General features: G+C 50.7%; 6 protein-coding genes across 6 annotated transcripts; 3 read left to right on the top strand and 3 right to left on the bottom strand.

Moving 5' to 3' along the window:
• Positions 1-252: 252 nt before the first annotated feature.
• Positions 253-993, top strand: PpBr36_05593 (uncharacterized protein; the record flags this gene model as incomplete). The annotated part of the gene is made up of 3 exons (XM_029892746.1): positions 253-362; positions 472-804; positions 891-993. 3 exons carry the CDS (start codon positions 253-255, stop codon positions 991-993), a joined length of 546 nt encoding a protein of 181 aa, XP_029746035.1.
• A 595-nt stretch (positions 994-1588) lies between these two features.
• PpBr36_05594 (uncharacterized protein) lies at positions 1589-2182 on the bottom strand (the record flags this gene model as incomplete). Its single annotated transcript, XM_029892747.1, has 3 exons — positions 1589-1792; positions 1917-1991; positions 2087-2182. The coding sequence occupies 3 exons, from the start codon at positions 2180-2182 to the stop codon at positions 1589-1591; spliced, it is 375 nt and encodes a 124-aa protein (XP_029746037.1).
• A 1107-nt stretch (positions 2183-3289) lies between these two features.
• Positions 3290-4504, top strand: PpBr36_05595 (uncharacterized protein; the record flags this gene model as incomplete). Its single annotated transcript, XM_029892748.1, has 3 exons — positions 3290-3459; positions 3521-4208; positions 4268-4504. The coding sequence occupies 3 exons, from the start codon at positions 3290-3292 to the stop codon at positions 4502-4504; spliced, it is 1095 nt and encodes a 364-aa protein (XP_029745476.1).
• A 584-nt stretch (positions 4505-5088) lies between these two features.
• Positions 5089-6002, bottom strand: PpBr36_05596 (uncharacterized protein; the record flags this gene model as incomplete). Its single annotated transcript, XM_029892749.1, has 2 exons — positions 5089-5916; positions 5970-6002. 2 exons carry the CDS (start codon positions 6000-6002, stop codon positions 5089-5091), a joined length of 861 nt encoding a protein of 286 aa, XP_029745475.1.
• A 2297-nt stretch (positions 6003-8299) lies between these two features.
• On the top strand, positions 8300-11954 carry PpBr36_05597 (uncharacterized protein; the record flags this gene model as incomplete). The annotated part of the gene is made up of 2 exons (XM_029892750.1): positions 8300-8415; positions 8498-11954. 2 exons carry the CDS (start codon positions 8300-8302, stop codon positions 11952-11954), a joined length of 3573 nt encoding a protein of 1190 aa, XP_029745474.1.
• Positions 11955-12693: 739 nt separating this feature from the next.
• On the bottom strand, positions 12694-13500 carry PpBr36_05598 (uncharacterized protein; the record flags this gene model as incomplete). The annotated part of the gene is made up of 1 exon (XM_029892751.1): positions 12694-13500. The coding sequence occupies one exon, from the start codon at positions 13498-13500 to the stop codon at positions 12694-12696; it is 807 nt and encodes a 268-aa protein (XP_029746153.1).
• Positions 13501-13948: the final 448 nt, after the last annotated feature.

Genomic DNA, 13948 nt, shown 5'->3' on the forward strand with positions numbered 1-13948 from the left:
CTAAGCATCCCTAAGAACGATCAAGAAAAAATAAACAGTGGTAAATTTTACAAACACCTCAAGCCAACTTACAAATTTCATCAATCGCCTCTTTATTAATCACCACTTTTTACATATAGCAGTCAATCATCCATTACCGGATTGCTCGCTTTCAGCACGCAAAAGGACCCCCGCAGGCCGCCATAAACCTCGACCAGGAGAGGTACACCAAAACAAAGACACAACATCCTCTGCTATTTGACGTGACGCAGGATGGATTTTGGAAACATGGAGGACACGCAGAACTCTGCACCCGGCAGCATGCAAAATGCCAAGCTCGGCATGTCAAACAAAGGCCCAGATTCACAAAGCGTGACAAAGAGGTGCGTCCATGTAATTCAATGTATCTGCATGACAGCAGGTCAAAGACAACGCGAGATCCCTCGTCTATGCTTCAATTGGACACTTGCTAATCGAAAATTACTCGAAAAGGTTGCAAACCGAACTGATGCAGCTCATGACCTCCCCAGCACCCGGAGTATCCGCCTTTCCATCCGCCGACGGTAACTTGCTTTCCTGGTCTGCTACCATCGAGGGTCCAGATGACACACCGTACACAGGCTTGACCCTCAAGCTCTCGTTTGCCTTCCCAGCCAACTATCCCTACTCGCCGCCAACCGTGCTCTTCAAGACGCCCATATACCATCCCAACGTCGACTTCTCGGGGCGCATCTGCCTTGATATCCTCAAAGACAAGTGGACGGCTGCGTACAACATCCAGACTGTGCTACTCAGTCTTCAAAGTCTACTTGGCGAACCGAACAAGTGAGTTGCCATCAAGAGTTTCTCTACCCCGTGTGTGCATAAAATCTCAATATTTCTGCGGGACATGTACTAACAGCTGCTATTAGTGCCTCGCCGCTGAATGGTGAAGCCGCAGAGCTGTGGGACAAGGACATGGAGGAATTCAAGCGCAAGGTTTTGGGCCGTCACCGCGACATCGACGAAGAGTAAATTTGAGCTTTTATAATGACTTTACGCAGCTGACGGGATAGCTTGGTTCTGTTTGGGTAATTCTCTTGTCAAAAGGGTTAGACGATAGGCATTTTTGAATTCCTCATGGGGAAGTCGAGTACTTGAGCGATATCTGGATTTCTCTTCACCTACCCGTGTTTTTTTACATGCTAGATGGATTTTGCACGGTACGAGTCGATTCCGTCGAATGGTTGGTCATCCTCTTGGACCGGAACATTTTCTAGACCGCATAGCAGCGATCTGGTATAACATGCAATTGCAGTTAATCAATCGGTTCACTGGTGTACGATCGTTGATGTCGTCTACTTTCTAGACTGGCAAATGAAGACAATCATCCTTAGAAACGGCAGCAGACGCATCCCAAACGATCCCCATGTGAAAAACCCCATCCAGGTAGATGCCGGGTAGGTATGGAGAAAATCATCGCGTTGTGTTGGTCGAACCCCTCATTGCTCATTGTTGAGGAAGGTCTGAAGCTAATGCCAATCAAAAACTCCGTAAAGCCCAGATGCCGCCAGAAACCCTATGTTTGTTTTGTCCCTTTTCGCCTTGTCGTTCCACAGATAACAATTCTTTACTCATCAACCAGGACTGTATGCAGGCCCTTGGGGTTCTTGGTGTTGACGGCCTGAACATAGCTGTACAGCTTCTCCTTGGCATCCTCCGAGTCGTTTCGCCTTCGGGAGATGCGCACGCGGATACGGTAGGGAACACCCTTCACACCCTGCTCCCAGACCTTCTTGTTGAGCTGGGGGTCGACACGAACATCAGAAGTTCCCTAATGAGGGTTAGCAACAGAATCGTGGAGGATCTTGGATAGTTCGACTTTTTCGGTAATAGCGAGGATTTTTTTGTGATCGGGTTGATGAGCCGGGTTTATTTGAGGAGAATGCTTTTCATACCATGGCCTTGGTAGCGAAGTCTTTGATCTCCTTGATCGCCTTGGGGGCACGCTTCTTGAAGGTGGTACCGTGTAACTTTTCAATGTTGAGTTAGCATTCGAGCCGCCAGCAGCTTCATGTCACCGAAACCAAAGAACTGTTGATCTCTGCCAGATTTCTCCAATACGTACTCTCTTGTGAAGGTGAATGGTGTACTCGCGGGCGACAACGTCGGCAATGGCCGAGCGCTGGGTCTTGCCCGTAGGCTTCTTAGTTTTTGTCGACATGGCTGTGGCTGTGTTTTGGAGATGGGTTGGTCAGATGTGAATTCGGTATCGCAGTCGACAAATCGGTAGGCTGATCGAGGATAATAGCGGCGGCGACCTACTTTTGGATTTCCGAGAAGTTGGCGACGTCGAGATGCGGGTGGGTTCAGCGAATATGTCTATGTCTGGTCATCGAATTTCGTTGTGGGCAAAGAATCGCTGCCCTGCAATTTGCGTCCACGTGACGACCCACCCCGCTGCTGTGCACGGTCCCTATTCAACGCATAAGATGCAGGGTAGGCCAAGAACAAGCACGAATGAAGTCCAGCGCTTGGTACCCAGGAAGCGGTACCTTGTACTCCACCCATATAATGAATTGATGGACACCGCTTTACTGTTATTTCGAGCTGAACAATCGTGCTCAGAAAGTCAAACACGGACTGAGTATCTATCTACCGGTTAAGTACCCGTCACCCATCTAAGCTTTGAGGCAGAGGGAGTTCTAGGAGACCTGAGTGCTCTTCAATTAAAAGAAAGGTGCCCCAGGCTGTAGCATAGGGTTTACATTGGTAGCATTAAGTTAGACACCAAGCCGAATTACTTTGCAGATTGAGACCGTCACTGTGGCTTGGTCACTCACCCCCCTGTGAAAGGCTTCTTGGTTCTGCCAGTTCGCCAATCAGCCAAACGCGTGTCAATCTAACTCGCATCATCGAGCCACTAACCCCTTGGCAACCTTACTTTTGAGATGCCCATGATTCGCGACCAATTCTGTTTCAAGCGATTGTACGGCTGGCAGCCTTGTAGATTAGCCATTAAGTAGAGGCATTGGCTACAGCTTCACAGCATACAATAGGCAGAAAATTTCCGCCTTGCTCGAAGCTCCGCTTGTTTCCCCGGACGCAACTCATCACTTAATGAAGGCGCGCACGGCCCGCATCCTGAATTCTTGCAAACGCTACCCTAACTTTGTCAACTTTTTGTCTCGCAACCTCCATCTTGCGCGAGAAGAAACTGGCTATTCCGATTGAAGCAATAGGGAAGAGGGGAGAAAACCTTCCGCTCATCACCGGCAGTCCCACGAAAGGCTCGAAACGCAGGCCGCGTTGCCTGCCATTCACAATCGAGATGGCCGATTCAATGTCAGGTACCCCGTCGCCTCAACCTGACATAACCCGGGACAGGTTGCCGACACTGTTCGAAGTTCTTAGCCGACGAACTTCGCCGCCAGTAGACCTCTTCTCCTTCTATATTTATATGCGAGACCAACAGAGATCTGTGGACTACCTGGACTTCTGGTGCGCTGGCCTCAATTACCTGCTTACAAACAAACGTTGAAATCCGCTAACCCCCCTCAAGGCTTGATGTTGCTCAACATATGACACTATGCCGACACTACGTACGAGAGCTGCGCCGTTCAGTTCTCGTTGGAACACCCGATGCTGAGAAAATGTCGAAACGATCGTCGGGCATCTTGGAAAGCATGGGTGGTCTAGATCATGGGGCTGGCCCATCGCGATTTGGACACAACACCGAGAAGGCGAGGGATCAGGATGCGCAGATGTCAGCCTTCCTCCGCGATGAAGCTTCGCATGGCATCCACGATTCCCCTCAAAGCAGCCAGTCAAGGAATGCCCGGCCAAGCGGGAGCACACCTCGGGATCTGACAACGGACTCGAACTCACCCATGCATGCGGTTGCCAGGGAGGACATCCGGGCATCTGCTGAGAAGATTCTTTACACATTCTTGCTCCCTGGTGCGGAACGCGAAATTGTGCTTCCTGGCTCAATCACGCAGGACGTCACAACTGCGATCGAGGAGTTTGGCCGGGACGACCCTGAAGTTTTCGATGTCGCTAAAGATTACGTTTTCCAGGCGATGGAGAGAGACGCCTTCCCGGGCTTCTTGCGCATGAAGGCTTTGGGAAACCTTATCCCTCCAACGCTTATCATGCGACTGATATTGGGCATGGTTTCGATGTTTGGGGGCTTCTGGACTGCATTTGTGCTCATCTTTTTGAACATGCCATGGCAGGTCAGACTGTGGGTAAGTTTCTCCACGTAAAATCACTCAGAGGAGGTTCAAGACTAATCGTTTTGTTGCAGCTCATACTACCATTCACTCTGGGAGTATACAACCTTGCCTCCTACCAGTACTCCTTGGATCCCATCCTCGCTCTTCTCGGATTCAGTGAATACACCCCATTCAACTTTTCTCGCGTCAGGGAACCGTACGTTCGCAAGCTATTGGCCAAGCGCTCTATTATGGTTCTTGCAACCACAATCCTCGTCGATGCGGCTTTGCTTGCATTGTTCATTGCGGTGCCCGGCAAGAGGCTTTAGTCGCGAGAAATATGAGGCGACAGACACCGCTCAATATTTGATTAGCAAGGCGATTGGGGACTTTGGCGTAAAGGGGCATCGGAAACTAACAGAACATTCATGGGCTTCTCTTTTTCATTTGTTTTATGATCAGCATTGCTTTCTCTACCTAATCACCTCACTTAATCGATGCGGCAGGGCTACTCAGGGTACCTTTGGAGTTTGTGCAACTAGGCAACCTTTAGCAAGTGGTGGTTTTAGTGTGGGTCTGGATTCATTGAGCTGTGTAACACGCCATACGTTTGGTCGTATATTGTATCATCGCGGTAAGAATTTGATAGGTGTTTCTTCGTTGTCAACATCGGACGGAGCAATCATGTGTGAGCAGATGCAACGTAAGCTGCAGCTCCGCCTGTAAACTTCTGTTCATCCCAAGGCTAACTGTAGCCGTCTTTCATCTGGGGGTATCATAACACGTGCTCGACTGGTCCCCTAGAGTGTAAACTAGCCGGGAGACTCAGTGACCTCGCAGGTGTTCGGCTAGTAGTTGTGTAGCTACAGAAAAAGACTGGAGTCTTCGTAATGCGTGGAAACTGCTTTCTACCTTAAAGCTTTCGTCGACTTGACCTCTTCTTGATATTGGCGTCGTCGTCATCTGTATCCACGTCCATTGCCTCGTCACCAGCATCTGCCACACTACCCACATTCGCTCGCTTACCGAACCCTAAGCGCCGACCCGGGCCCAGTCCCGTAGGGAGCTTTCTGGATGAGCCTGCTCCACCGCCGACGCTGTCACCCGCATTTTTCTCGTCTTCGATCAAACGTTGCATCTTCGCGTCCCATTCTGCTTTCTCCTTGACTCTTGTCGCTGCGGTCTGTCGAATAGTAGCAATCTCCGCATCGAGATCGTCGAGCGCGGATCTGCATCTGTCATACCACTGGTGAAGCTCATTGATAAGGTGTGGAACAGTTCCTGGCGCGAGATCCCGGAGGGGCGAGACCGATGAGACACGCACGACGCCGTGAGCTGGATCCAGCTTGGCGCTGATGAGACCTGCGTAGACGGTGCTGACAACGAGGCTCTCGAGTTCGCTTTTCGTTCCAACTTCCAGGCTACTCATCAAGGCGCCGTACTTCAGCGCATCCTTGTCACGAGCCATTGTGAGCAGCGACAGCTGGCGGAGCTTGAGGGCCTGGGCATCATTAAGCGACGGTAAGCCGGGGGTTTGAGCGTAGGTAGCCCATGTGCCGTAACTGAATATCTGTAGGACTGTAAGGGCGGGAGAGTAGTCGGCCGACGTGGCGAGGGCCTGTATCTCTGGCTGGGCCAGAAGTTCGGTAAATATGAATGTATTCGGTGCTGATGTTGCTTGAAGAACGAGATCGGCTGCTGCTCGTGGTGCTGTCGCTGCCTTGGAGAGAGCAAGGAAGGGCTTCGAGGTCAAGTTAGCATGGTGGGTTTCAACCCGGAGAGACGGCTACATACCTCCAACGCATTGAGAGCCTTTGCCTGCTCCATTTTGTGCTCACTGTCGGCTTAAGGCTGTATCGATGTCCTGCTTGAAGTGCTGACTGACAACCTGTTGTTCGGAGCCACTACCTGATGCTCCGTTGGATGGATAGCATTGACTGCCGTCATCAGCATTGTTTCGGCAGGAGCAGCCGTTGTGGGGTCGCTGTAAACCTGCGGGGTAGTGTCCAATTCCAGCCTGCACCATCACTGCCTGGTGGGGGCATTTGTGCCGCTTGTTTGCAACCGCGCGAAGCGCGCGTTGATGGCAGAGGGTCTAGGCAGACGAAATATGATTATTGATTCTGTTATAATTAGTTCAAATTTTATTGATTTCTCGCGTGCGGCGGTTGCTCTTTGAATCGGAGAGATACCGGTACCTAGTGAGGTTTCATCAAACGATGCCTTCCACGCCCTAACCACTTTTACAGCGGTCGGCTTGTTTGTTATCCCTCAACGTTGGGAGTCAAACTTGTCATGGGTTGCAATGTGGAATGAATAGATGTTTTTATTTTATTTATTTCCCCCTTCTCCTTGGCCCAACCAAAACATCTACTAGATGGGAGCATTGTAATTCATGCAACTGCAAAGAGCCTCTTTAATATTACAGGTTACCTTACCTTGATGGCTCTCGGCATCGCTCTTGCAGATCAACCATGTCTAGGCCTCGATGAGGTGGGTATGTGGGATGTATATCCATGGGATCCCGGGCCGTAAGTGTCATGTTGTCGTCTTCCGCCAACAACCCAAAAAAAGCTTAATAAACAGTATCCCAAAATCGTTTCGAAGGCCTCATCATCTTATTCGTAGGAAGACAAGCACGTAGGTTCCCAGGAAACTAGCACGCCCAAGTTTGCAGTTCACTGCTTACGTTGCAAGTCTAGACAACATTTCAAAGTCTTGTGACGGGACAGAAATACAATACTTGCTACCTACCCCTTAAAGAAGATGACATGAACGGACTGTCATATAGCGGCGCAGACACGAGCTACGGGCTCTTCAGACCATCGATTCCCGGGGAGCTTACTGTACCTTAGTACCTACCCACCTCTGCAAGCTTAGGCAGTCTTTGTAGGTACATGGTTGGCTGTGCACCGATGTATATCCCATAATAGAACACCTAGCCTACCAAGTCTAGGTTGAGATCTGATTTCTAATAACCCGAGTGTGAACGGGAGGAACGGCCCAGGGGACTTGGCGAGTACCTGAATAGGTACCTCACCCAAGGTACCTCGTAACTCAGAGGAACCTGGTCGGCAGCTTGGCTTTTGGGTGGGACCATTAACCACTAGCCTGACTTGGTGCAGGTGGGTGTTGTGCATTTGTCGCAATTGCGATTGGGTGGCGAATGGCTTGAATCAGCCCATAGTCTTATCATCGGCGCAGGTTTACCGGTACATTTTCAATATCTATGTAAGCAGGGGAGGATGTGCCTCCGTGCTTTTATTGAATGCTATGCAGGCTCTCGGATGAACGGTGACGACGGGATATTTGGTCGCCTTCCAGGCACCTGATTCAGCTACAGTTCAATCAAATGCAGTGAAACGCATGCACAGGTAAGGTATATTTGGACAACATCAAAGAATTTGCACACACCAACCTTCCTAGTTTACCTACCAATCTAAGCTAGAGCAAGGTATCTGTCAGTAATAAGAAAATCCCTTTGACTCTTAATTCTTTTTTAGTCTTGTAGACTCGCGCATGGGGTGCATCGTGTTCTTCCAAACGTTCGCAAATCTTGAACCCGAAACAGACAGGGTCGGGGGGAGGGCACTGTGGATCACAGCGCAGCAGGTGCGTCTCATCTCTTGGCCATGGCCCGCAGCCCCATCGGTACATTTGGTGCGTGCACAACTGGCCCCTAGGCGGCCTGTTCGGGCTTCTGACAAATAAGAATTGGACGTCTCCGTGCCGTCGCCCCATTCGACCATGGATTTATTTGACGGGTAAACTTTCCCCTTCATGCCCGACCAAACCATGTTTACTTAAACGACAAGTATCATTAAAAGACTCAATCGTATATAGGAGTGCTACCTTGTCGACGGGAAGCTGGACTTCACGGCTTTCCTTTGCCTTGTCTGTTTGCTGCATTGAATACCCTTTTTTTTTTTTTTTTTTTTTAAGCCATATTGTCAGCAGCATTTGTAACAGGCAGGCCTACCTACCTACTACCTCCTGTCATGGCATCTGTCGAACACTTCACCAACAACAATAATTACTCTTGAACCCGCGCGACCCTGACGCTCCTGCGGTTGACCGAGTGTAGCGTGTGACTAGCAGATATCGGCTCGATCAGTCAGGACCAGATGGCGCCAACGAACATCAAAGTCCCTCCGCAGGGCGGATCCAGCAGTACGGGAGCTTCGCTACTTACGCCGAGGTTACACATGGCGACAACGACACTAAGGGTCGGTGGCATGACGTGAGTGAAGCAGACCCCAGCCCCAGTGACTATTTTGCTCGCCATGCGGCATGATTTGAGCTAACAAAGAAACTTCATCAAGTTGTGGCGCATGCACCTCGGCCGTTGAGTCGGGCTTCAAAGGCGTCGATGGAGTGGGCAACGTCTCGGTCAGCCTTGTTATGGAGCGTGCTGTTATCATGCACGATCCTCAAAGAATCAGCGCCGAACAAATCCAAGAAATTATCGAAGACCGCGGCTTCGACGCAGAAGTGTTAGCAACAGACCTACCTTCTCCGAATCCGAACCAGACCGAATTCGACAGCGACTTTGACGATACGGACAACGACCACAGTTCTACCCTAGTAGTCACAACAGTGGCTGTAGAGGGAATGACATGTGGCGCATGTACTTCGGCCATTGAGGCGGGCTTTAAAGACGTTTCGGGAGTTATAAACTTCAACATTTCATTGATGTCAGAAAGGGCCGTCATTGAGCATGACAGATCCTTGCTTAGTGTTGAGACCATCGCCGAGATGATCGAAGACAGGGGCTTTGGCGCGACCATCGTGGATAGCAAGGAGAAGACTCAACCAGCACGTGTGCGAAGATCAAGCAGTCGGTCGAGGAAGCCAACAAGCGCAACAACGACTGTAGCGATAGATGGCATGACATGTGGAGCATGCACCTCGGCCGTTGAAGGCGGCTTTCAGGGCGTGAGTGGGGTTCACCGCTTTAACATTAGCCTTCTCGCAGAACGCGCAGTTATCACGCACGACCCCACGGAATTACCAGCCGAAAAGATCGCCGAGATCATTGAAGACAGGGGTTTTGGTGCGGAGATCCTTTCTACGGTTATGGAAATCTCCGAAGCATCGCGCAATGCGACAACCTCGCAATTCAAGATTTTTGGCAACCTGAACGCCACAGCAGCAACGAGCTTGGAAGGAATGTTGACCGGTCTGTCCGGGGTTCAGTCTGCGAAAGTCAGCCTCGCAACGTCAAGACTCAGCGTGGTACATCTTCCTGGCGTCGTGGGTCTGCGTGCTATAGTCCAGGCTGTTGAAGGTGCTGGCTTCAATGCTCTGGTTGCAGACAATGATGACAACAATGCTCAGCTTGAATCACTCGCCAAGACCAAGGAAATCAACGAATGGCGCCGGGCTTTCAAGGTTTCACTGTCATTTGCCATACCTGTCTTTTTCATCAGCATGGTGATTCCGATGCTGATTCCTGCGCTCGACATTGGCAAAATCGAGCTGCTGCCTGGCCTGTTCCTGGGCGATGTTGTCTGCTTGGGCTTGACGATACCAGTGCAATTTGGGATTGGCAAACGCTTCTACGTTTCCGCATGGAAATCAATCAAGCACCGATCGCCTACTATGGATGTTCTCGTGGTCTTGGGTACATCGTGCGCCTTCTTCTTCAGCTGCATTGCCATGCTGATCTCGTTCCTTTTTCCCCCTCATTCTCGACCGAGCACCATCTTCGACACGAGCACCATGTTAATCACGTTCATCACTCTTGGCCGGTTCCTCGAAAACAGGGCCAAGGGCCAGACCTCAAAGGCACTGTCAAGATTAATGTCTCTAGCGCCATCAATGGCAACCATATATGCAGATCCTATTGCTGCTGAGAAGGCAACAGAAAACTGGGTTTCCGACAAGGCTCCTGCAGCTGATCAGAAGCAGTCCATGCCAGAAGGAAACGCCGCCGAAGAGAAGGTCATTCCTACAGAACTGATTCAAGTCGGCGATATTGTCATCCTTCGACCTGGTGACAAGATTCCAGCCGATGGGCTCATAACTATGGGTGAAACCTACGTCGACGAAAGCATGGTTACTGGAGAGGCTATGCCCGTGCAGAAGAAAAAGGGCAGTACTGTTATCGGCGGCACGGTCAACGGTCATGGGAGAGTTGACTTCAGAGTGACCCGGGCTGGCCGTGACACTCAACTCAGTCAAATTGTCAAGCTCGTGCAGGATGCACAGACCACGCGGGCACCTATTCAGCGCCTCGCTGACACTTTGGCTGGCATCTTCGTACCTACGATTCTCGTCCTTGGTTTTTTGACTTTCGCAACATGGATGGTACTGTCCCACGTTCTCACGAACCCGCCCAAGATCTTTCAGGAAGAGACGAGCGGTGGCAAGGTTTTTGTATGCCTCAAGCTCTGCATCTCTGTCATTGTCTTTGCTTGCCCGTGTGCCCTTGGCCTCGCTACTCCCACGGCAGTCATGGTAGGCACAGGAATCGGCGCGGAAAACGGAATTCTGGTCAAGGGCGGTGCTGCACTCGAGACGGCCACTACTATCACCAAGGTTGTTCTTGACAAAACCGGAACCATTACCTACGGCAAGATGCGCGTGGCCAACGCTCATATAGCGGAGCATTGGCAGACTACCGAATGGGTGCGAAAGCTATGGTGGACAATCGTAGGTCTGGCTGAGATGGGGAGTGAACATCCTGTGGGCAAGGCGGTGCTTCGCGCTGCCAAGACTGAGCTCAACATGGACGCTGAAGGTACAATAGAAGGCAGCGTTGGTGACTTTGAAGCAGCCGTTGGACGAGGAATTAGCGCCGTGGTTGAGCCCGTATCAGGCACGGACCGCATCAGGTATAAGGTGCTTGTGGGTAATATCAAGTTCCTACGCCAAAACAACGTCAACGTCTCTGAGGATGCAATCGAGGCATCTGAGCAGATTAATACCCGAGCGGCGCAAAAACGCAAGGCTGGCAGCAGCGAGAAGGTCCCGTCGGCTGGCACAACCAACATTTTCATCGCAATAGACGGCACATATGCCGGACATCTATGCCTTTCTGACACCATCAAGGAGGGCGCGGTAGCGGCAATTGCTGTCCTTCACCGCATGGGCATCAAAACAGCCATTGTCACTGGCGACCAGCGCAGCACGGCACTAGCGGTGGCTGCTGCTGTTGGCATTTCTCCTGACGAGGTCTATGCAGGCGTCTCGCCGGACCAGAAGCAAGCCATCGTAAAACAGATGCAAGAGCAAGGCGAGTGTGTCGCGATGGTCGGCGATGGCATCAACGACTCTCCTGCCCTGGCCACCGCAGATGTTGGTATTGCTATGTCCTCTGGTACCGATGTCGCCATGGAGGCAGCCGATGTGGTCTTGATGAGACCTGACGATCTCATGAATATCCCTGCGGCCCTACATTTGGCACGAAGCATATTCACTCGAATCAAGATGAACCTGGCGTGGGCATGCATGTACAATTTGGTCGGGCTGCCGTTCGCCATGGGAGTATTCTTGCCTTACGGTTTGCATTTGCATCCCATGGCTGCTGGCGCAGCGATGGCACTTTCGAGCGTAAGCGTCGTTGTTAGCAGTCTATTGCTAAAGCTTTGGAAGAGGCCATCTTGGATGGATGAGTCTTTGTACGATGAGCGTGGAGGCCTGCGGAGGAAGGGATCTATGTGGAGCTCGGTTGGCGGCATTGTCTCTGTTTTACAGGATTTGTTTGGTCGGGTCTTCCGTGGAAGAGGGAAGAGAGACGAAGGGTATGTGCCACTTTCGAACATGGAAGCGGTATGACTGTAAAGATGTATATGTGGGAGGGTCATCTCTCTTGAAGGGCCGTTGATTTTCTATTTATTTTCTTTTGTGGTATTAGCATGCCAACATTTTCCTCAATATTATTTTAGGAACTTATTGTGCCTGGTGTGCGTATATCTGCGTGTGAAAAATGAAAGTGGTAGACTAGCTTGGGAAGCTCTTGTTTTGAATGCCATGTGAAATATATAAATATATATGTATTGACAGTCGTATGTCCTTTGTGAATATTGCACAAGTCGGAAGTGAGTGTTTTGGAACGAGTTTAAACTTGCTCTGATCCAATGCCATCTCCTAGTTGAGGGCGCGTACAAACATGGTTACATTGATGTATTTCCAGATCTCAAAAATGACTTGTTTCGTAAGAACTCCTTTCTGTTCCAAATATAGTGACACAAAGTGATATGTTCTAGGATGGATATATGTGTATACATCTGAAGTATCACATGAGAGATCCTGGGTGTCTCCCATATCTAGAGACTTTACCTGCACTCTGCTCGCCTCTACTGCTCGGCCAGACCAGCCCGCAGTCATTGCTCTTTAATACGAGCAACTTTGCTGGTGCTGAAGAACTTGACCATCGCTTGTACATGATACAAGAGGTTATACTTCCAGCGAAGTCGGTCCCGCTCTTGAACGTACTGTCTTTCCAGCCTAGCCAGCGCTAGAATTTGTAGTATAATCTGACTGTGCTGCCGATTCCACTCTTTTGATGAATAGCTCAGGAGGTTTCCCACTTGATGGCTTCTCCTCGCTTGCTCCTGAGCCCGCTTGATCTTGCAAGGCCTGGGTCGCTGTCCGTTGCGTCCCGCTCATCATTGGTCGCCCATATCCTCTCAATGCACAACTCAAACGGACCCGGCACACGGTCTGTGAGGCCCACGCCGACTGAGCGCACTTTTTGCCTCAATATTTCCGCCTGCGGCTCGACTACGAAACCGTGATTCGTCCTGACAAAATCGTTCCACTTGACCAGAATGGTTTCCCACTGGCCGGGGCGTTTCGCAAACAGGCGATGTTGGTGCAAATCTGTTGGTATCAACGACTCGGTCTGCAGGTTGATTAGGTAACTCCTTCCATCTGACTTGATACGCATCGCGAGGTACGTGTATTGATCAATGTTCCATAAGCTCTTGCCGAAAATCGTTCGTCCTCTATCGAGCGTCCTCCATCCAGCAAAACCGGATCTTTGTATGTCTGGGCGGGTGCTTGGTAGCTGCGTAGATATCGAGCCGTGGAATCGGGCGTAGGCGGTTGGTTCCGAGTCGCTGCTTTTGGCATCTTGGACTTGCGAAGAAGACTCGTCTGGGCCAACCCAGTCGAGGTGGGATCTGGAGTAGCCGCCGACATCTTTATCCGACATGGCTTTGCAGGCCCGGACGGACTCGGGGTCACGGAATGAGTGCAACTCCAAGGGACCGGAAGGCCCCTTAATGCCCTCCATATTGATCACGAATTGTGTTTGGCGCTTAAGCTCATCGATGCTTCGGCCCCAGAAGCCTCTCCTGAGGCATATAGTGGCGCGCATTGTGCCGGCTGTGGTGATTTTGGTGATGATGGTGGTTCGTGGCGCCGAGGAGGACTGGATCGGTGTGAGAACAATGAGCCTAATGGCTCAGATCATAAGGTGCATGTTTTTCCTTCGAACTTTCCCGGGTGCTCTCTGAGTTACGTGGTCCAATTGACCCGTTGCGGTCTTTCCGGCCGAGCGCTGCGAAGTTTGGAAATGATGCCAAATGCTGTCTTTCTACTTAGGGATGAAGAAGCTATGGCAAGTGAGTGCAGTTAGATAAGGTAGTGTGGCAACGATGCTAAGCTGCTGTCCTTGATAGACCCTGCTTTTCGCAGGGACAGCTTCAGTACCCACCCTAAAAAGGTACCTCAAGCTTCAAGGTAGTTACAGCCAAGCTCTATTGCTTATATAATCCCCCCTGATGTGGGGCTGCATATGTGGTAGGTACCTCCCCAACTCCCGT

The sequence above is a fragment of the Pyricularia pennisetigena genome (genome assembly GCF_004337985.1).
Source record: "Pyricularia pennisetigena strain Br36 chromosome 4 map unlocalized Pyricularia_pennisetigena_Br36_Scf_6, whole genome shotgun sequence".
Classification (NCBI taxonomy): Eukaryota; Fungi; Ascomycota; class Sordariomycetes; order Magnaporthales; family Pyriculariaceae; genus Pyricularia; species Pyricularia pennisetigena.